At 36.9% G+C, this 21,905-nt stretch overlaps 2 protein-coding genes across 13 annotated transcripts in view; one reads left to right on the top strand and one right to left on the bottom strand.

Moving 5' to 3' along the window:
* CP (ceruloplasmin) overlaps positions 1 to 17,662 on the top strand; it is a 59,648-nt gene extending 41,986 nt beyond the window's left edge. Inside the window, exons 15-20 of one of the 5 annotated variants that reach the window (XM_016942143.4) lie at positions 475 to 581; positions 1,504 to 1,720; positions 2,156 to 2,295; positions 3,724 to 3,886; positions 14,090 to 14,194; positions 17,554 to 17,662. In XM_016942143.4, the coding sequence (XP_016797632.1) occupies positions 475 to 581; positions 1,504 to 1,720; positions 2,156 to 2,295; positions 3,724 to 3,886; positions 14,090 to 14,181 (719 nt within the window). In that variant the 3' untranslated portion in view covers positions 14,182 to 14,194; positions 17,554 to 17,662. Of the gene's footprint in view, positions 1 to 474; positions 582 to 1,503; positions 1,721 to 2,155; positions 2,296 to 3,723; positions 3,899 to 4,255; positions 4,317 to 6,401; positions 6,673 to 14,089; positions 14,195 to 17,553 lie in introns of those variants that run through there. The other 4 variants (XM_054681160.2, XM_016942144.4, XM_009446662.5 and 1 more) reach the window with 4 other exon arrangements.
* HPS3 (HPS3 biogenesis of lysosomal organelles complex 2 subunit 1) overlaps positions 7,171 to 21,905 on the bottom strand; it is a 43,947-nt gene continuing 29,212 nt past the window's right edge. For 3 of the 8 annotated variants that reach the window (XM_001139589.7, XM_516812.9, XM_063807268.1), the window contains 8 exons: positions 21,602 to 21,782; positions 20,166 to 20,399; positions 18,091 to 18,276; positions 17,551 to 17,739; positions 16,480 to 16,587; positions 12,900 to 13,106; positions 12,155 to 12,245; positions 7,171 to 8,036 (listed from right to left, as the gene is read on the bottom strand). In XM_001139589.7, coding sequence (XP_001139589.1) covers positions 7,909 to 8,036; positions 12,155 to 12,245; positions 12,900 to 13,106; positions 16,480 to 16,587; positions 17,551 to 17,739; positions 18,091 to 18,276; positions 20,166 to 20,399; positions 21,602 to 21,782 — 1,324 coding nt within the window. In that variant the 3' untranslated portion in view covers positions 7,171 to 7,908. Of the gene's footprint in view, positions 8,037 to 12,154; positions 12,250 to 12,899; positions 13,107 to 16,479; positions 16,588 to 17,550; positions 17,740 to 18,090; positions 18,277 to 20,165; positions 20,400 to 21,601; positions 21,783 to 21,905 lie in introns of all 8 variants that reach the window. The other 5 variants (XR_001713713.3, XR_010155834.1, XR_010155833.1 and 2 more) reach the window with 5 other exon arrangements.

The following is a 21,905-nucleotide window of genomic DNA, read 5'->3' as shown; positions in this document are numbered from 1 at the left end:
ATGAGAGAGGACAAGGAAAGGAAGCCAATGCTGAAGCTGAGGGAATTACACAAAATAGTCCAGATACACACATGCAGAGATTACAGGAAAGGTGCCAGCCACTGGGGAAAAATCACTTGGTATCTGAAGAGAAAAAAGTATATTAGGAAAACACACTTCAAGCTAAGAAGAGATTGGTTGCAAAGTTTTTTCAAATTGTAATATTGAAGTACACACCTCCTAGCTTTGTGGTATGGCAAGTGGGTTATAGCTAATTTAAAATTAACCCAAAAAATGACAAAATTTTGTCTTCCAGTTCATCTTAAAACTAAATTCCTGAAAACAATCTTGAGTACCACAATTTTTAAAAACTAATTACACTGACATTTCCAGTTCCTGGGTCCTAGTTATCAAGGCTGTGTGTGTGTGTGTGTGTGTGTGTGTGTACAATATAAACCAAATACAACCAGATCCATTAACACTTGATGAATTTAGGTGAAACTCTCACTTACGTATGGAAAATCCCAGAAAGATCTGGAGCTGGAACAGAGGATTCTGCTTGTATTCCATGGGCTTATTATTCAACTGTGGATCAAGTTAAGGTAAAATACAAATCATTTGTTTTGTGACACTTCCCAAAATAGACACACAATTGAAGGAAGACAAGGTTAGTGTTTTCCTGTGGTCCAATTCTATGTTAAAATCCTAGGAAAATAAACTGTTTGCAATCTACTTTAGCAACTATGCTGCTACCTATGACACACAAGACAAAAATCTAACATTTCCTAATATGATACAGCTCAAAGGCCTTTCAAGATATTTGGGAAGTTTAGATTTTTTCTTGTGGGTCACAGGTAGCCACTGAAAAATTGACAAAGAATGGCAGTATATTTGCATTTCAGATCCTTCATTCTGGTGGAATGAAGGAAGGCTTGGAGGGGGAAGAGACTGGAGGTTGGGAGGCCGTTGTAATACGTGAGGCAAATTTCAAGGACCTCTACTGTAAGGAGGGAGAAAAGAAATGGATCAGTTATAGATAGGTGGGTGAAGTGCCTGAGTGAGCCGGGGGAAGTAGCTCCTTGATAATTCAGAGTTCTGGCTCAAACAAATGAGTAAATCTGGTATTTGTGGTGCTATTTATTATTACACATTTCATTCATCTATGGATTTTTAGGGACTGCCATAGTGCTTGGCTCACACTCAAGAGTTCATGAGTTTATGGAACAAACCAACACTGTTCATTTGGGATTCTTTTAAAATCACTGCTCATTAGCTGAGCTAATTTTTGCCTCTGCAGACATTTCTGTTATGTCAGCATCACCCACATGACCTACCTACTACTCACCATTGTTCCAATTTAACTACTTCAAGTGAAAAGTTACTAAATTGGCAGTACCACATTGGGCAAAGTCTGTTACTTCAATTGGTCTCTCCAAAATTCCTGAGGCCATGGGTGCAAAGTCTCAGTTCTCTGAAATCCTGACCTAATTCACAAGGGTTACTGAAGATTTTCCTTGTTTCCAGGACCTCTACAGTGGATTAATTGGCCCCCTGATTGTTTGTCGAAGACCTTACTTGGAAGTATTCAATCCCAGAAAGAAACTGGAATTTGCCCTTCTGTTTCTAGTTTTTGATGAGAATGAATCTTGGTACTTAGATGACAACATCAAAACATACTCTGATCACCCCGAGAAAGTAAACAAAGATGATGAGGAATTCATAGAAAGCAATAAAATGCATGGTATGTAACATTATTCTAAAACAATTTTTCTACTTTTTTATCATTTTCTCTTTCAAATAAAATTATTTTGGAGACCATTCATTTGTTTTGTCTTAAAATAAACCACTTCTGCCTCACTTTGTATGTCAGGTAGAATTCTGTTCAAAACAAAAAGGGGACTATGTTCAAAATCATTTGCTAATTTATTTTCCAATTCCAAAATCTCATTTCCTTTGAAATAATCCAAAATTAAGATCAAGGCTTTTGGTGCAAAGTGCCTAGCAAAGCAGTGTGATATTATTGACTTTAAAGTATCCATTTCTCTCATTTGTAGTAAAATAAGTCCTATTACATCAAAAAGATTCTTTACATTAACCTAATAATCATATTTTCTTTGAAATAGCTATTGGTTTAAAATATCCTGAAAAGTAACATAAAACCATATACTTTCCCTAGCTATTAATGGAAGAATGTTTGGAAACCTACAAGGCCTCACAATGCATGTGGGAGATGAAGTCAACTGGTATCTGATGGGAATGGGCAATGAAATAGACTTACACACTGTACATTTTCACGGCCATAGCTTCCAATACAAGGTAAGAGCTATCCATGGCAATTACTCTTGCTCTGTTTGAAAATGTTTTAATACAAGTGAAGAGAATATTTTCTCAGAGAGACTTATGAAAAAAAGCTGCAAAGAGTACAGCCGGTGCTTCATATCCATGGATTCCCCACCCAGGATTCAATCATGGATTGAAAATATTCAGGAAAAAATAATTCCACTAAGTTCCAAAAAGCAAAACTTGGATCTGCTGCACTGAGTACTATGTTGAATCCATGCAAATGAAATGATATGTAGGCACTGTATTAGGTATAATAATCTAGAGATGATTTAAAGTATATGGAAGGATGTGCATAAGTTAAATGGAAATATGCCATTTTATATAAGGGACTTGGGCATCCATGGATTTTGGTATGGGGGCATTCCTGAAACCAATCCTCCATAGATACTGAGGGATGCCTATATAAGGCACAGCAATTTCAATTGACACACTAGCCTTTGTTACACATTGAGCTCTTCCTAGGATTTGCATTTTTAACTGAATTTTCATGGACTTCTGCTCACAGATTCCTGATTAAGGCAACTGAGCGGAATTGCTAACAAAGAGGGTAGGAATGTTCACATAATGATGGATGAGAGTAGAGACCACAACAAGACTTTATTATAACCCTTGCCCTGCCTGTTCTAAGTTCTGTATCTTAAATGGCCCATGGTGAGCAAGATCAGTTAGGTGACAAGCAACTGGTCTGTACATCTCAATCTTACTTCTATTCTTTCTCAGTACTGATTTCAGCAGAAGCCAGTGGCCCTCCTGGAAATGCTTTTTCCTTATGCTTTGGGCTAATTTAGAAAATGCAGAAGTTATCAAAAAGCATACTACAGAAAGCCTGTTTTGTTACCTGCATTTTGTTTTACATAGATATATTGTATTCTTAGTGGGCTTTCAATTCTATCCTTGCAGAAATAGACTATTGTCACCCAACTACTGTTTCCAGCCGAGACTCCCTGAAGTGCCTCTGGTTTTTGTCGTTTTCATCAGCCTCCTTTTCTGCTTCCTTTATTATTTACCTTGACTTAAAGCTTCACAGACAAGCTAGGACAGATTCAGGCAAAAGTGAGGCTAGGGCTGAAATGGGGCCACATCTGAGTTCCTTTTGTGTAGCTAAAGTGCTATGACAAACAGGCTAACCAGAATCAAGGTACAGGAGGTTTGTAGGTAGTCCTGATTGATGAATTCATTCTCATCACATCTTTCTTTCACACCCACTTGATGTGGATACCAAAGACTTATTAGGAATACAAAAACCACATTTTACCATTTGTATTAAACACAGAAACGAGCTCAATTTTTTAAAAACAGATTTATCCATTTTTTCAATATCCCTGAGCTGAACATTAACAAATGACATGAGTGAACTCTCATATACAATATTATACATTATTTGTCATTTTTCTAATTAAGCACAGGGGCGTTTATAGTTCTGATGTCTTTGACATTTTCCCTGGAACATACCAAACCCTAGAAATGTTTCCAAGGACACCTGGAATTTGGTTACTCCACTGCCATGTGACCGACCACATTCATGCTGGAATGGAAACCACTTACACCGTTCTACAAAATGAAGGTGAATATCCAGGTAGTAATTCTAGAAGCCATATATAAAATATATAACTAAAGGAACTACTTTGCCTAAATACTTCCCCCAATATGATGCATCAATATGAAGCATTTGTGAATCTGCTGCCCTGATTTCTTCCTTCTCTACATCCAAACAGGATTTTTTTCCTGCTAAATGGTGAGGGATACTGCTCATTTCCTGACAGCCAGTACTTGTAATAGCACCAGTCATTTCTAAGTTAATACAAATGTGTAATTATACTTAAAGCTGATATAAGGGAGTAGTCATGTTATTTACCAAGAAACAAACCATTATTTACATAAGACACATTTAGAATCTAATTTCTTTCTTAACAAAAAACAATTTTTTTTCTAGGTGGCACCTCCATGTAAGAGAAGCCCAAGACAACCCCAAATAATATAATTTCAAATAGGCAGTGTCTTTTCTGTGCTTCCAAGGGGAAGGAGGAACCTTACCGATAATTGTTTGTGAAAGATGCAGGGAAGAAACAAAATTTAAATGCACTGCTCCCCAACCCCTGCAATAACCCTCCCCATGTGTAGGTAGACACACACACACACACACACTTAAAATGGAGAAAAATGAACAGTTTTTTTGGTAAGATTCCTGCACTGTGGCCGCAGGCTTTGGTCTTTCCTGGGTCTTTCGAGTTGAGGATTGTTGTAATTAGAAATGGTAAATTCAAAGGGAGGAAATTATGTAAAGAAAACCAATCTATGTCTTTCCTCCCTAAAATGGGGAAAAAGGGAACATACAAATGAAGAAAATATAAATGTAAATATATTTGAAGATTTAAAAAGCCCTGAAAGGTTAACCTTTAGTGCAAATGGAAAGTTTTAATTTCTGCTCCTGGGTCTTACACAAACAACTTACATCATGAAAAACTATTTCCATTAATGCCCTTTTTATTAGAGCAGTCACTGATAACACTAGAATATCAAAGACTCTAACAGACAAGCCACTAAATTTAATGCCAATAACTTGAACAAGGTGAAGAGGGCCAAATATGAGAAAGAAAACTTTAGTCTTTAAATAACACTTGCAACCATGTGGTTACATGTGGTTGCATGTAAACCACACAAAAGGATGGTCTTGCTCAAAAAAATAATGGTGAGTAAGTAACATGGAGGCATTTGGGGAATTCATGTGTGCAAATGCCTGGCATGCAGAGTATGGCACTACAGGGTAACCCTACACACACAGCCACAGAGAAGATTCCTCCTGTGTAACAACCGTGAAAGAAGAGGGAGATTACTGCTTGGTTAAGAAAGGCGAGATAGTTTTTAAAGCTATAGTAAAAATTACAGAACAAATAGCAAATATGAAGTAAAAATCAACACTAGATAAAAAATTAAAGAGAAATTTGACTTTTGCAAAGAGAAAAGGTATTGCATGAGACTGAAAGCAGCAGACTGAATAAAAAAAGATAGTTTGAACTATCTTTGGCCCATAAAATCAGTGGCCATGTTTATCAGTCTGAATCATCTTTAAATAAGTCCAATAAAACTTTGAGCAAGTTTACATTAATTATGAGTCTTAGAAAAGCCTGCTTAGCTTTAAATTTCTTACAGGCAGGGACTATATATTCTGTATTTCTAGCTAAGTACCCAAATCCAATACAATAGTTTCCTTACTGAATGTATAACAACATATTAATTCAATGAAGAGAAACTTTTGAAACTTTTTTGACATAATTTCAGATTCCCATATACCTTTCCCCCAGATTCCCCAAATATTAATGATCTGCGTAGCCACATTGGCTTTCTCATTCTTTTCCCTATCTCCCTCTCATGCTCACCCTCTGTATGTACACACACAGACGTGTATAGATACACATACAACTATCTTTCCTAAAAACAAGAATATTCTTGTACATGACCACAATACAATGATCGAAATCAGAAAAGCAACAATGATTTAAAAACTAGAGATCTTCAAATTTCGCTAATAATCCTAATCATGTTCTTTACAGAAAAAGAAAATCCCGGATCATGTACTGCATTGTTGCCATGTCTTTTAAGTCTCCCTTACTCTGAATAATTCCTTAATACAGGGCACTTTGTAGAATGTCCTTCAATTTGAGTTTGTCTAATGTTTCCTCATGATTAGATTTAGGTTATGCACTTTTGGCAAGACTATCATGGCATGATGTTGTGTTTTTCTTAGTATACCATATCAGGAGGCACAAGATATTGATTGGTTCTATTACTGGTTATGTTAACTTCAAGCTTTGGTTAAGATGGTGTCTGCCAGGTGTCTCCATTGTAGAGTTATTCATTTTCCCTTTACAATTAATAAAGATCTTGTAGGGAAGAAAGTAATCTTTCTTTAAATAAAGCAGCAATAGAATGAGAGATTTTTAAACATATAAAAAGCAGAAAAATATAAATGAATCAGGAGTAAAGTAACATTAAAAATCGGAATACATTTAAAGAACCATCTACTAATTTCTAACCATATATTATTTTTAATAATGGTCTTAAAATTTCTTTTTCTATAGACACCAAATCTGGCTGAATGAAATAAATTGGTGATAAGTGGAAAAAAGAGAAAAACCAATGATTCATAACAATGTATGTGAAAGTGTAAAATAGAATGTTACTTTGGAATGACTATAAACATTAAAAGAAGACTGGAAGCATACAACTTTGTGCATTTGTGGGGGAAAACTATTAATTTTTTGCAAATGGAAAGATCAACAGACTATATAATGATACATGACTGACACTTGTACACTAGGTAATAAAACTGATTCATACAGTCTAATGATATCACCGCTGTTAGGGTTTTATAAAACTGCATTTAAAAAAAGATCTATGACCAGATATTCTCCTGGGTGCTCCTCAAAGGAACACTATTAAGGTTCATTGAAATGTTTTCAATCATTGCCTTCCCATTGATCCTTCTAACATGCTGTTGACATCACACCTAATATTCAGAGGGAATGGGCAAGGTATGAGGGAAGGAAATAAAAAATAAAATAAATAAAATAGAATGACACAAATTTGAGTTTTGTGAACCCCTGAACAGATGGTCTTAAGGACGTTATCTGGAACTGGAGAAAAGCAGAGTTGAGAGACAATTCTATAGATTAAATCCTGGTAAGGACAAACATTGCCATTAGAAGAAAAGCTTCAAAATAGACCTGTGGCAGATGTCACATGAGTAGAATTTCTGCCCAGCCTTAACTGCATTCAGAGGATAATATCAATGAACTAAACTTGAACTAAAAATTTTTTAAACAAAAAGTTATAAATGAAGACACATGGTTGTGAATACAATGATATATTTCTTTATTTTCACATACACTCTAGCTAAAAGAGCAAGAGTACACATCAACAAAAAATGGAAACAAGGCTTTGGCTGAAAAAAACATGCATTTGACAAATCATGTTAATAGCTAGACAAGAAGAAAGTTAGCTTTGTAAACTTCTACTTCATTTGATTCAGAGAAACAGAGCATGAGTTTTCTTAAAAGTAACAAGAAAAGGAACAAAAAAAATGAGGTTTGAAATCTTTTACCATGGCAAAACATTAATATCTTTCTCAAAAACATAGAGAAATCTGGAAAAATCAAGAAGATAAAATTCTGGACCAGTTAGTGACATTCTTTCAAGCATACTTGTAAAATGTTTCCTTAAAGTGTTCTTGGGATGAAAATGATTGTCATGTCTCCAACAACAGTGAACTGATGTTGTTCCTTGGAATAAAAGTCAATCCCCACCTTAAAAAATGTATGGCTTCTTTGAGGAATTCTTATGTCTTAAAGACTTTTTACATTCTAGACAATTAAATTGATTGAGGTCATAAATTAAGAAGTGAATAGTTACCACTACACGGTAAGGTAAGCAGCCTGAAAGCATTTGTATCGTGTGTGTGTGTGTGTGTGTGTGTGTGTGTGTGTGTGTGTGTTATATAAAATAAAAAACTCCTCTACTTGTACTTTGGCATTCAATTTTTAGAAATTCAGTCTCAAATGCCATTATGGTATTTTTCAAATGATACCTTTAAGTCAATGATTTCTTTCGACTGCAATAGAGAAGATATGGCAAGAAAAATGTTGCAGTACCATCTTCTGGGAGAACATTCATGAAATCCTTCAGTTCTAGTTCCACAGCAACAATTGACAATGTTTCTGTGTAGAAAAGAATATCTGAATTAGAACTGAAAGTCTGTCTTTCATTCAATCTCTTCTTACTTAACCAACCAATTAGAAGCCAGTTCAGGCCAGGTGTGGTGGCTCACGCCTGTAATCCCAGCACTTTGGGAGGCCGAGGTGGGCAGATCACGAGGTCAGGAGTTCAAGACCAGTCTGGCCAACATGGTGAAACCCTGTCCCTACTAAAAATACAAAAAAATTAGCCGGGCATGGTGGCGCACACCTGTAATCCTAGCTACTCAGGAGGCTGAGGTGGGAGAATTGCTTGAATCCGTGAGGCAGAAGTTGCAGTGAGTTGAGATTGCGCCACTGCACTCCAGCCTAGGTGACAGAGCAAGACTCCATCTCAGGAAAAAAAAAAAGAAGCCAGTTCAGGTAACAAAATGTTATAACTTCAAAGAAAAAAATCAGTCTCTTAAATCCATAGGCTTCTTTATGGTTGTAACTTATTTTTCCTTACTAGAATCCTTTGAAGTTTATTTTATATCAGCCACATGAAATTTGGATTTATTATTTCATTGCTGAATTACTATATTATTTTGCAATCAATTTCTACTATCCTCTAAAGAAAAGTACAATCATTTGAATATTCTTTTTAATGCTACGTCTATACTAAAGCTAATTTATAAAGATTGTTTGATAGGATAAGAAACACCAATGTTTTCCCGTATTAGTTCCTAATGTAACATTTCATGTTGTTAATAAGCACAAATCTGTTTTCACGACCATTTACTTCCTTTTCCCCCAAACTGCAATGGTGTTCTAATGAACATTTTTTTTTTTTTTTTTTGAGACGGAGTCTCGCTCTGTCACCACGCTGGAGTGCAGTGGTGCGATCTCAGCTCACTGCAACCTCTGCCTCCCGGGTCCAAGAGATTCTCCTGCCTCAGCCTCCCAAATAGCTGGGACTATAGGTGCGCACCACCATGCCCAGCTAATTTTTGTATTTTTAGTAGAGACAGGGTTTCACCATGTCGGCCAGGATGGTCTCGATCTCTTGACCTCATGATCCGCCCGCCTTGGCCTCCCAAAGCACTGGGATTACTGGCGTGAGCCACCGCACCTGGCCCCAATGAACATTTTAAATATTAAGGAATGTAACATACGTTAAAAAAAAATGCAACTTTATGATTCTACAGCTTCTTAACAGATACATGCTGCCCTCTCCTGGAATAGAAGGGTGACAGTTATGAACAATGTTCCCAATAAACATCCACTTGGTCTTACATCTTCTATCCACATGTCAGTGCCATTCCCTGTGTGATCGTTGCATGCCCATCACTTACTCTATTTGCAGAGTAAGTGAAATATAAGATCCATTCCAAAGTCATCTGTCCAATATACAGCAAACTAAATTTTTCTTTACACAAAACAATGAACTGCCTTTGTTGCTAAAGAGTTAATGAATAAAGCAGCAATGGTTTATAGAAAAGATTCCTAGTTCTGGAATCCAGACAGACTTGGGAAGAGATCCAGACTCTTCCACCAACTCACCGAGTGGCTTTAAGAAAGTCACTTAATCTTCCAAGTCCTAGGTTCCTCATTTATAATGTAGTGGTACTGTCTGCTAGCTTCCACAGTTCCCGTGAAAATTAAGCTAAAATACAATGATGCACATCTGACATAAAATCAGACCTTAATAAACAGCAACTACTAACTAGCTTGCAAAATGTATGTGAAAAATATGAATTATTGATGTTTTCCTATCAAAGCAGTTTACTTACCTAAATGTGGAGCCTGTAAGTAGCATCTCAGAAACAAAAAAACTGAGTTGGAGAGCTAGTGTGGAGTTGTTATAGAGTCAACAAAAATCTCACCACTTCCCAATTCTCCTCTTCTCCCAAATAAGGAGGGGCTAATACAGGTTATCACTCCAAGAAGGTCAATATCTTAAATTCACAGAGTACTTTAAAAATTAATAAAGTACTTTCATGTATAACTTCTCTTTAATTCCTTCTAGAATCCTTTGAGGTTTTTATTTATTTAATCCAAGCCCCATCCCAAATAGGGTAAACTAATGGGTATTAGGCCTGATTTAGGGTTGGGAAAATTGAGGCTAAGAGAAGGTTAAAATTACTTGTTCTACTCCACTCACCAGCTACCTAAATCTACAAGTTACATATAAATGATATATCTAAATGTAAACCTGTACCCTTAAAATCCTCCAGCATGTCTAGAAAATATTTGTCAAAGGTTGAAAATTTCTGGATGGTGGGATTTTAAATGATTTTTAAATTTAATTTTTGTAATTTACCACAGTACCAGAATTTTAAAAAATAAGCCTGGTTCATTACAAAAACAGTACTGAATATTTCCCTAAAATAAACAACCCATCCACTAACCCATTTTAATGGTTCTGCATTAGTGTGGCAGTTGTCAACCAGGAAAATTTTGTCCCACAGGGGACATCTGGCAACATCTGGAGACATTTTTGTTTGTTATAACTGAGGCAGTAGTATTGGCATCTAATGAGTAGAGACCAGGGATACTGTTTAATATCCTAAAATGCACAGGGGAAACCCCCACGCACACGGACAATTACCAAGGTTGAAAAATGCTGTATTAGAGAGATAAGAAATCCAAACTCCTAAGCATGTAAGTCCCTGAGCTTCATCTCCAACCTCACCCTCTTGCAATTTTGCCTAACATTTAACTTTTGATTCAGTCCTGAACTTCTCATTTAGTCTCACGACATTAGAAAACTGGGTTGCTCTCGGACACTTAGTAAGTAGCAAACCTGGAACTCAGTTCCAATTCTCCAGATCCCAGTACAGGGCTCTTTTCAGTGTACAACTGTTAAGAAAACACCCTTCTGTGAAACGAACCTAAAGTTCTTCAGCTGTCTCCCTTTCTAATCAATGAACAGTTACAGAATGCTTCCTATAGGAGAGGCATATTGCTGGTGAGGAATGTGTAGCTTGAAAAATGAATAAAACACTATGCCAGCTCTTGAGGTATTACAGTCTAATAAAGGTAAATCACACATGGCACTTAGTCTCATTAGCCATACACACACACACACACACACACACACACACACGTATGCACACAAATATATTTTGAAGACAGAGAAAAATGCAACATTTGGAGGAATGATTATGGGTGAGTTGGGGTGGAGTGTGTGGATGTGGATCAGAAAAGGATGAAGAAAGAGTCTTCTGATTAAGATAATGGTGATGCTGAGGTGTAAAGATGTGGGATGTCTGTACTGGAAAGTGCTCCACTAACACAAACAGTCAGTGATAAATTATGTAAAGTGTATGCAAGTGGGGCAAAGCAATCAGACATCTGACACTTCCATCTTCTGAAAACCTAAAGCAATCAGGGAGATGGGTAGGACAGAGAATAAAGTCCCCCCTTTCCCTTCCCAATCACAAGCATACAGCTTTAATTAAAGGGGGATCTTCAGAAAAATAATCTCCAGTGGCCACTGACTCGGCCTTACATTTTAAAAATCAACTGTCTTGGCTGGAAAACACAATTTCAACACTGTCAATTTCTAATATTTTATGTGCTCTGCAATTGATATACCCATACCCTTTGTCATTGGGAAAACAACTAATTATATTAACACACAGCAGTATAGAAACAGATTACATATCTACCAAGATTTATGATTATGAATTATGAAAATTCAAATAACTACTATGCTGTAAAATACGGTACAATTTAGATACTCAACTTTTAAATCCTTGAGGTTGTTATTCATCAATACTTGCTTATAATTATGTTTAATAGTAATGATCTTAACTTCCTACATGAAGTAAATTAAGTACTCTGATCATTGATAAAAGATGTAATTGCCTTAATGACTACTCACATTTTAAAACACTGATGCTGTCATTTTCTATGACTGTGATAATTTGTTAAGTGTTTGAAAGGATTAAGTTAAAAGAACATCAGTTCTGTGACTAGGAGATAAATCAATATCAAATGTCAGGGGGAGGGTACGTGAATGCTGAAAATAAGCTCCCCAGATGGTTCTGAAAGGCCCTCGGTCTCACTTGAGAATCATATGAAAATACTTAAGAAGGCTTCACCAAATTTAAAACTGAAACTTAAGTTTATAATCAAGAAAAAAAAAATCATTTTACCTTTTAATGATGACAGGTAGAGTTGATATTTCTCTCCACCACATTTTATTCTCTGACAAAGTTCAGGCAGCAGTTTTTTCCACCACAGAGTCTATCTTAGGAAAAAATGAATAAATTTTAGTTTGATGCATTTTATTCTCAGATTTCAAAGGAGAATAAGAAGATTGTGCAGGAAAGCACGGAGCAAAAATACATCATTTTGTCTAAGGCAGCTAACTTTGTTATAACATAAGTTATATCAGCAGCCAGTCTTCTGCCTTAACTATAACATAAAAGTCAGGTTTGTAACTTGAAAACCCAGTAATACATATATTGTACATATGTACATGGCTATTTTCAAGAAGTAACAGACATATCCTGCTATCATCTCCTATGTGGCAAGAAGGAAGGAATGAAGAAAAAAAAAAGAACTAAGGTCCAAAATTCTTCTAATTTCTAAACTAAAAACCGCATGGCAGAGAAAATATTTTCCCATCATACACTGTTCCCAAATCTTCAGGTAATCAACTACTTCATCTCCAAACAAAAGATGTTTAATGATGATAATATACCATCTCCACATATTTTAATAGCATTTAATAGTACTCAAAACACGTAACATATTAAACATATATGCTCAATGGACCCACACCGCCTTATGATGTTGGATTAGCATAAATTGTCCCCATTTTGCAGGAAAGGAAATGAGGTTATCAAATCTGATTATCACTGATCAAGCCTAAAAACATAATCTGAAAAAGCATACCCGGTTCTCTTCTTTCAGTTCATGATTAGCATATGGAATGACTGCCTCCGGGCATCTCTCTAACAGTATGTCTATGCACTGTTCATACTCTTTCAAGCGTGTACGACACAGAACATGGACACTGAGGCCGGCAATAGTGTCTTCTGAAAGTGGCTCCAAGAACGGAATAATGGAAGCTATGTCAAATGAAGGACCACATATAAGAGACTATGAACAGAAAAGTGAAATGTTATGAAATGAGGCACCTCAAAAACTAAAACACAACATGCAGAATTCAATTTCTTAAGACTAAACCTCACTTGCCAAAAATAAAATAGAAAGAATGCCATATTAGAGCACATGCATGTGGTCCTTATTTAATAAATCTAAATATAATATAATCTTGAAACTACCTCTAGTTTAAAGATCTCTTTAATAGAAAGCAATCATTTTTAAATAACATGATTTTATTTGCTTTGTGTGGACTGCAAATTAAAACCAATGGGCATTCTTTAGGACTCTATCCTAAGAGAATAATCAACATTGTGGTTAAAGATTTATGTCCAATGATGTTCACCGCAAGAGTATTCGCAATATTGAAAATTTAGAAGTAATCTACATGTTTAACAACGAAGGATGAGTAAATACATATGGCACACTCAGATAATGGAACATTACACAGCCATCAAAACTATGTTTTCAAAGGCTAGTTAATAAAAAAAGTTTATGATAAAATGAGTAAAAAAATTTCAATACAAAATTATATTCTGAATATGATCAGTTTTATAAAATCTACATAGGTAAATGCACATACAGAAATACTGTCGGAAGAGCATGGCAATTTGAAACAGCACACAGGATGGGACAACAAAGCCTACTCTTTGTTTTCTTTACACCCCTTCCTGTAGTTTCCAAATTTTCTATAAGCATGTGCTACATACATATGCAAAAATAAAATTTAACACTTAATAAGACTAAAGTGATTGTTTAGAACTAATCATTGTTATCAATACCACTTTGTCACAAGATGAATAACAGGGAGCAGTATTATCTCAGAATTTACAACTTTACCAATATTTACTTCAAGCAATTAAACTATAAATACTACTTTTGATTCTACCACCAAAATAATCTCCACTTTCCCTTTCTCCAGGATAAAGATGAGATGGTCATGTCCTAATTTTCTTGTCCCTGTACCCTTTTTGCTACAGCATCTTCTGAGACTCACAGGAGAATATGGAATGTGATCTACCCAATCACAGTCAGTGTGATTATTTTATTCCAAATATCTACCAAGGAATGACCAGGAGAATAAGGTTGGTACCTTTTCTTCCTGCAAGTTTAATAAATTATTCATGTGAATAATTTCCTGACAATCAGATGGCAGAGATGAAATAAGGTTGATAATCTCTCACTCAAAGGGTCTCCCAACATGGAAGAAAATAGATTACCTCTATATTTAACTCTTTTTTTTTTTTTTTTTTTGAGACGGAGTCTCGCTCTGTCGCCCAGGCTGGAGTGCAGTGGCGCGATCTCGGCTCACTGCAAGCTCCGCCTCCCGGGTTCACGCCATTCTCCTGCCTCAGCCTCCCGAGTAGCTGGGACTACAGGCGCCCGCCATCACGCCCGGCTAATTTTTTGTATTTTTAGTAGAGACGGGGTTTCACCGTGTTAGCCAGGATGGTCTCGATCTCCTGACCTCGTGATCCGCCCGCCTCGGCCTCCCAAAGTGCTGGGATTACAGGTATTTAACTCTTGACTAATCCAGATAACGGGGAAGGGAGTGGGGGCAGTAGGAAGGAGCAGGGCATGTGTACCAAATTATGACTGAAATGAAAGTAGTCATAACTTCAACTACCCATGAACTTTTACTTAGTTTTATCCATGTAATCAAGAAGTTTGAAAGTAAGGTCAGGTGCAGTGACTCACACCTGTAATCCCAGAACTTTGGGAACCCGAGGTGGGAGGCTTGCTTGAGCCCAGGAGTTGGAGGTTACAGTGAGCCATGATTGCCACTGCACTCCAATCTGGGCAATAGAGTGAGACTCTGTCTCTTAAAAAAAAAAAATTATAAAAGTTTAGGCAGACTATGTTTCTCCTTCAACAGCAAAGATTTTGCTCCTTTAATAGCAAAGATTTTCCTCCTTTGATAGCAAAGATTTTCCTTTTAAAATATTTTAAAACAAATTTTAAAAGATCACTGAATTATACTTTTTCAAGCAATGATTAAAAATATGCTTTAAAGCTTTATCAGGAAAAATTTAATAGCACTTATTCCAATTACAATTTTAAATATGTAATTAGTGTGTATGATCTAGGAAGGCAAAGCTCCATCTGTCTTGTCCAATGCTCTCCATACATCTACAGCACATGCTCAAGCAATATTCGTGAAATGAACAAAATCTGAGGCTAGCCCCTCAGAAGCCTTTGTATCACAATAGTACTAGAGACAAGAGACAAGAAGAATCTTCTTTGGTTATTTTTTAAAGAAGCACATAAATAATGCCATCTCTGGGAACACCACAGCCCCACCTGAAGGCTGAGTCTAAGCAATATGGCCTCTTCAGCTTCCCTCCTCTAAGCCCCATTCCCAATTTGACACTAAGTAACAACTACACTTATAGTGTAGTTCCCATAGTGTAAATGAGGTATTGCAAATTCAAAAGCCTAAAGAGGCCAATCAAATGATGAAGATGCATGAGGGCAGCTAGGATAAGGAAAACAGACACTCAGCATTTGGGTCAGGATGCCACAAAGATGATAACTGTGCGGGAGGACAGTGTGAGCACTGCCCAAGGAGGGGCTGCGGGTCAGCCCCAACCCTCAGGTCAGAAGCAATGAGGGCCTTGGGTTAACGGAGCTGCTAAATTTTTCAAGAGTGACTTGAAACTCAGAATTCTTAATAGGAAATCTTAAGTTTTGTATGTTAGCACCTACACTGGGAAGACCAAAGAAAACAGATGTGGGAATTATATTCGTTCTTTGGGCCACTGAACTACATTAAATAAAATCATATGCTCATGTGGCCCAGCCTGATCCACCAAGTCAAATGTGGACTTTAATTCTCACTGCCAGCCAAAACTGTTGCAGTCAGAATTATTAAAGGATGATCCACATTCTCTAATCATCCCCCTCATTTCTGAAAAATCCTTTTCAGGAGCTGGCTAAACTAACTACTTTGACCTGTTTCTTATAAGAGAAATAGCAGTGCCTGGCTTGGGTTAGAGACCTAAAATGTGTAAGTCAACACTAACAAAAACAAACTACATCGATAAAAACACCACTAAACATTTGCCACACTTTCATTTCACAAAGTGTTTTCAAGCCCATCCTGAAAATGAGGAAATCAGCCAGGAGACTTGGTGAAGTTCGTTCATCCACCTACAACAAAACTAGCCGCTCAGCACAGGTGTTCCATCCATCATCAGTTTCAGGCAGAGGCAGGCGTTCCCTCCAAGTCTCCTGAGTATGCCTAACTATGGATTTTGTCCCTCAAAATTCTACATTCTAGATTAACAGGACACCTGGGGTCTCAGCAAATTTAATCTTACACTATATTGTAATATGCATTTTCATAAGAAAAGGAGGTATTTTTACTTACCTGTAATTTTGAAAGATCTTCTGTATAATTTTTATCAGCTAAAGAATCAGATGATATTACGACGTGAACCCATGGATAAATTAAGCCATAATGACTACAGGCATTTATCTAAAACACAAAAGAATTTCTCATAAACAAAATATAACAACAAAAGCTTGCTTATCCATTCCACAAAGAGCAAAGCAATCATTAATTCTCTGCCATGTCACAGAATTAGGTATACACTTTCCTGGGAATGGGAAGGAAAGTTTTTAAGAATTTTTTCCCTGGAAAATATTTCAGTCTTGCTTGCTTCTACACTAAATATTTCCTTATATTTTAAAATGTAAATACTCCAAAGAGGCACTTTCTAGCAAAAAGAGCAATACTGCATTTAAGCCAATTATACCTAAAAAGAATATTGGAAATAATTTTTATTAATACTACTTTCTTTAGAAGGCAAAATATCTTTCATAAATTCTCAAGACAATGCCCAAGAAGCCCTGCTTATTCAAGAAGCTGGTAACTTTTCCACTTAACCCTCCATTAGCCATGGCTAATGAGCTGGGACAGAAATGGGCTAGGAGCAAGAACGGTAGCAAGAAGGGTAGAAAGAGTTGTTACTGGCTGCCTCAAGTGCCACAGAACAGCTCCTGTATGTGCAACAGACAGGAAATGGGGGCCCACTAAGGAAGTCTCCCTCCCACAGCCTTCTGCAGTTCCTCTCCCACCAAGGAGGTCTGCAGATGTCTTCTCTCTTATGTTCCACTTAATGATCCTCTGCTGAGGAAGGACAGATGAGGTGATGTTCTGGAAGAAGTCCCTTTCTCCATGCTTTGGCAACTGAGCTACCACTGCAATTAAGTGAGGGACATTAATAAGTAGAGGACATTCTTTAGAGTACAAAATTATTTAAAATGTAGGCCACTTCAGTTAAAGACAAAGTTTAAGTGTATTTTTAACTCCTGCATAAATAAGATACCTGGTAATAGAAAACTAGGTTAGATTTTATAATAAGTTATTAAAAATAAGGTATGTTTTTGTAATGGGCAATGCATGAGTTAAATTTAAGGTATTATTCCATTATCTTACCAGATCCTCCGATGTTCGCAATGGTGTGGTGTCAGGAGGCTGCCTCTTAGACAATCTCCAGATGTACTGTGATGTGAGTTTGAAAAAGAGTTCCTGAAGTACCACATCTGGGAGACATGCCACTAGCTGAGCTTCCCAAAAGTCTACCAAGAGCTGAGGAATTGTATCTTCATCCTTAGCACAAAGCACCTTGAAAACAGTAAAAGAAGCCTCTATATTCCAGATAAATATAGCACTGATAAAGCGACAGCTGGGCTGAATATCACAGCATCACATAGGCCATGCAATTAATAAGTTACCATCAGCATTAGCGCCATGGCAAAAGCAAATTTAGACATTTTTAAAAGGAAACAGATTCTAGGATGTACAAATAAAGTTTCTACAGATACAGTCTTTTAATTAGTACTTTTATAAACTGATTATGTATGTCTGTTTTTTCAATAAACAAACAAATGAAAAACTCACTTCTCTTATTCTGTCCCTCCCCACCACCAATTTAATGAGGCCATCCAGAAAAATCACATTTTCAAAGTGACAAACCTTAAAAAAGGAATCTGCTTCTTCAATTCCAATTTTGTTGTTCTTCTGCAAGCCCAGAACTGAAGCCACAAGCAATCCAGGCTGAGTCTCCTTCAAGTGAAGTGCAAGCTCGGTTGGAACAATCTGTCCCTTTCTCTGTTGAATCAACAGCCGAGGTTCCAGAATGAAGCCACATACCAACTTCATCTTCAGATAAGAAAGAAATTTAGGAACAAAAGGTACATTGTATTTAGATTGTCCATCTTAGAAATACTAAACATGCTAGTGCATTCACAATGCATGGTTAAGCTATTAATAATTTAATCACAATTTTTTCTTTGACTATAAAGGCTAGTTCTTACCCAAAGAAGGACACCACTGACTGTTTTACAGAAGTTACTAACATTTAGCTAAGAATCAAGGTGTCCTATTTTTTGTAGAGAGCTTTATATTTAGGTCTACTTGATTTGAAAATGCAGTCAATTTTCTGTATTCGTGGGTTCCACACCCATGGATTCAACCAACCACAGATCAAAAATATTCGGGATGGCTGAGTGCAGTAGCTCACACCTGTAATCCCAGCACTTTGGAAGGCCGAGGAGGGCAGATCACTTGAGGTCAGGAGTTCGAGACCAGCCTGGCCAACATGGTAAAACCCCATCTCTACTAAAAATACAAAAATTAGCCAAGCATGGTGGTACACACCTGTAATCCCAGCTACTTGGGAGGCTGAGGCAGGAGAATCACTTGAACCTGGGAGGTGGAGGTTGCAGTAAGCTGAGATTGCACCACTGCACTCCAGCCTGGGCCACAGAATGAGGCTCTCAAAAAAAAAAAAAAAAAAAAAAAAAAAAAAAAAAGGGTGTGGGGGAACTGCCTCTGTTCTGAATATGTACAGATTTTTTTTTATTATTATTCCCTAAACAATGCAGTATTAACAACTATGTGCATAGCAGTTGACATTATATTAGGTATTATAAGTAATATAGAGATGATTTGAAGTATATTGGAGAAAGTAGATATGTTATATGCAAATACTATGCCACTTTATATAAGCAACTTTAGCTTCTGTGGATGTTGGTAACTGTAGAAGGTTCTGAAACCAATCTCCCATAAATACCAAGTGATGACTAATATATCTTAAGTTTTTTCAAAATTATGAAGATAAAATTCATTTTTCTAGAATTCTACTCTTCAAAACAGAAGACATTCCGATGTTGACTTGCTCTCCTCATCATAACAAAGCATGTCATTTGTATAGTGATAAAGCACTTACGTTCTTCCTTTTTTAGCAACCCAAGTCATACTGTGGGCTTTGGCCAGTCTGGCAAGAAAACAGTGCAGGAGCACAGATTCTGAAATCAGGCTGCCCGATTCAATTCTGGCTCTACAACTTAACTGCTGTGTGATCCTGATGAGTCACTTAACCTCTCTGTGTCTTAATTTCCTCATTTGTATAATACTCCTACCCTATAGCATTATTAAGAATTAAATGATATATGCAAGGAGCTTAGAATAGGCCTGGTAAATAATAAGTGTTCAATTACACTACCTCTTATTTTCTTCCCTTAAATGATTAACACCTTTGGTAGTGTCCCTAAATGACCTCTTTTCCAAGGGAAAGCCTGTGTTTCTTGGTATACCATTCAAATGTCCAATCCTCTTAATCTGTGATTTTCCCAAGTGGGGGCTATTTCTGCAACTACTAGACTCCTAAAGCTCATGGCTAATATCCTCTTTGCTGTTCTTAAATACATATTACTCTGTGCTTTTCCAGTGCACACACCATATCCCTCATGCCAGATCACATCGTCCCCTCGGAGCAGAGCCTGTTCTTTAGTACCAAGCTCAGTGCTCTGAACGCACTTGACACTAAGTTGAAGTCTTTGTATATCCACTGCTGTCATTTATCAGTCTTATTTATTTTTCATTTGCCAGATCCGAAGTCCCATTTGGATCACTTTGTTTCTAATATTGTCTGTTTTCCATTACAACCAAGAACATATAAGCTAGAAAGAAGCCAGAAGACAGCTAAGCACTTCAGGATTACCAGGTCCTATTTCAGCCTTCTGTTAGCACCGGGCAGGGCTCCATACCTCTGAATGGCTTTTCATTTCATTTCTGTGCATGTCAAGATCTCCCATTTTCAGAGCCACTGCTGCCTTGGTCAATGTCACTAAGATCGATGAAAACCCAGAAGTATCCAGCTTCCTTAGATAGCTCATGGCAGTTAAAGGATTAATATTCTTCATAGAAGGACTACAGAGAATATGGGGCACTTGCTTTGGCTCAGCCACATAAAACATCTGAACCACTTTTGCTGCTAATTCCTTTGGTGAGCACGAAGGAATAAAAGGAATAAAAGGTCAGTCAGCCAGAAGAAAGCAACAAAATCAGCAAACATATGTGCAAAAAGCCAAGACATAAACATTCCAAGTAAGATAAAATTATAGTATTATGTTTTAATTTTAAAAAGACAAAAACTGATACTAATACATGGGAGGCCTGAGATAACCTGAAGTGATCTTTGCTGATTATAAGGAAGAAAAAGCAATGAAAATATGTACCAGGTTATGACCAGCGTTTCTAATTTTAACACTTCAGAAGAAGAAAATAAACATTTGATTGAATGACAATAAAAATCCATCATAAAAACTACTATTTAGTTCAAAATATACCCAATTAAGTAATTTGTATGAGAAAATTTCATTTCAAAACCTTAAAACATTTGATACCACAATTTCTAATGTGGCGTATTTGCATCCAACTATGTATAAAATACATGAGGGGTTATCTTTTCTTTTTTCTCTCTCTCTAAGACAGGGTTTTTCTGTATTGCCCAGCCTGGAATGCAGTGGTGTAATTGTGGCTCACTGTAGCCTCAAACTCCTGGGCTCAAGCGATCCTCCTGCCTCAGCCTCCTGAGTAGCTGGAACTACAGGTGTATGCCACCAAGCCTAGCTAATTTTTTAATTTTCTGTAGAGATGGGATCTTGCTATATTGCCTAGGCTGGTCTCAAACTTCTGGCTTCAAGTGATCCTCCCACCTCAACCTCCCGAAGTGTTGGAATTACAGATACTAGCCACTGTGCCCAGCCCTAAAAATAATCCTTAATAATGTCTCTAGGTCACTGGCCTAAGGTCAGAGTTTTATAAGTGAAGTTTAGGACACAAGGAGTAAGGGACAATTAGGGTTGCGGGAAGGACTGCAGATGAGAAGATGGAAGGCAAGGCCCGCATTCTGTGTAGCTCTACTGAGGACATGCTACTGTCACTGGGCAGGTGTTGAGACTACAACAGACCACATGTCCCTGTCTGTATAATGAGAAAGTATGAGAAGATTACCCATAAGTTCTTTTCCAAGCTATAATTCTATCTTCATTAATGAAGAAAAGTTCACATTACTTTTTTAGAAAAAGAGTATCAAAGAAGAAAAATATTTGGAATCTGATTTCTAAACAGTACTACATAAAATAAACCATTAAAATGAAATGTTAAAAATATTAGATAGAAAACAGAAAACTATAATCACTTCATTTAATTCTTCATCCAGGTTTTCATAAAGTGAATGATTAATGTAAAAGATTAATCCTCTCTCGTATTTCTGTAATCCATCCTCTACTGTCCAGTCCGTGCGGGCCAGAACTTCAGCCATAGACAAACCAGACATCTTATAGTATGGCAAGGTGAGATGAGAATGCTGGGAGTCAAGCCTAAAGGGAAGGAAATGAAAAACCTCAAATTTGTCACTTTTTTAAAGACGGGGTCTCACTATGTTGCCCAGACTGATTTCAAACTCCTGACCTCAAGTGATTATCCTACCTCAGCCTCCCAAA

The sequence above is a fragment of the Pan troglodytes genome, chromosome 2 (genome assembly GCF_028858775.2).
Source record: "Pan troglodytes isolate AG18354 chromosome 2, NHGRI_mPanTro3-v2.0_pri, whole genome shotgun sequence".
Taxonomy (NCBI): Eukaryota; Metazoa; Chordata; class Mammalia; order Primates; family Hominidae; genus Pan; species Pan troglodytes.
Note: the sequence above shows the minus strand (reverse complement) of the source record. Positions and strands in the feature narration are given on the sequence as shown.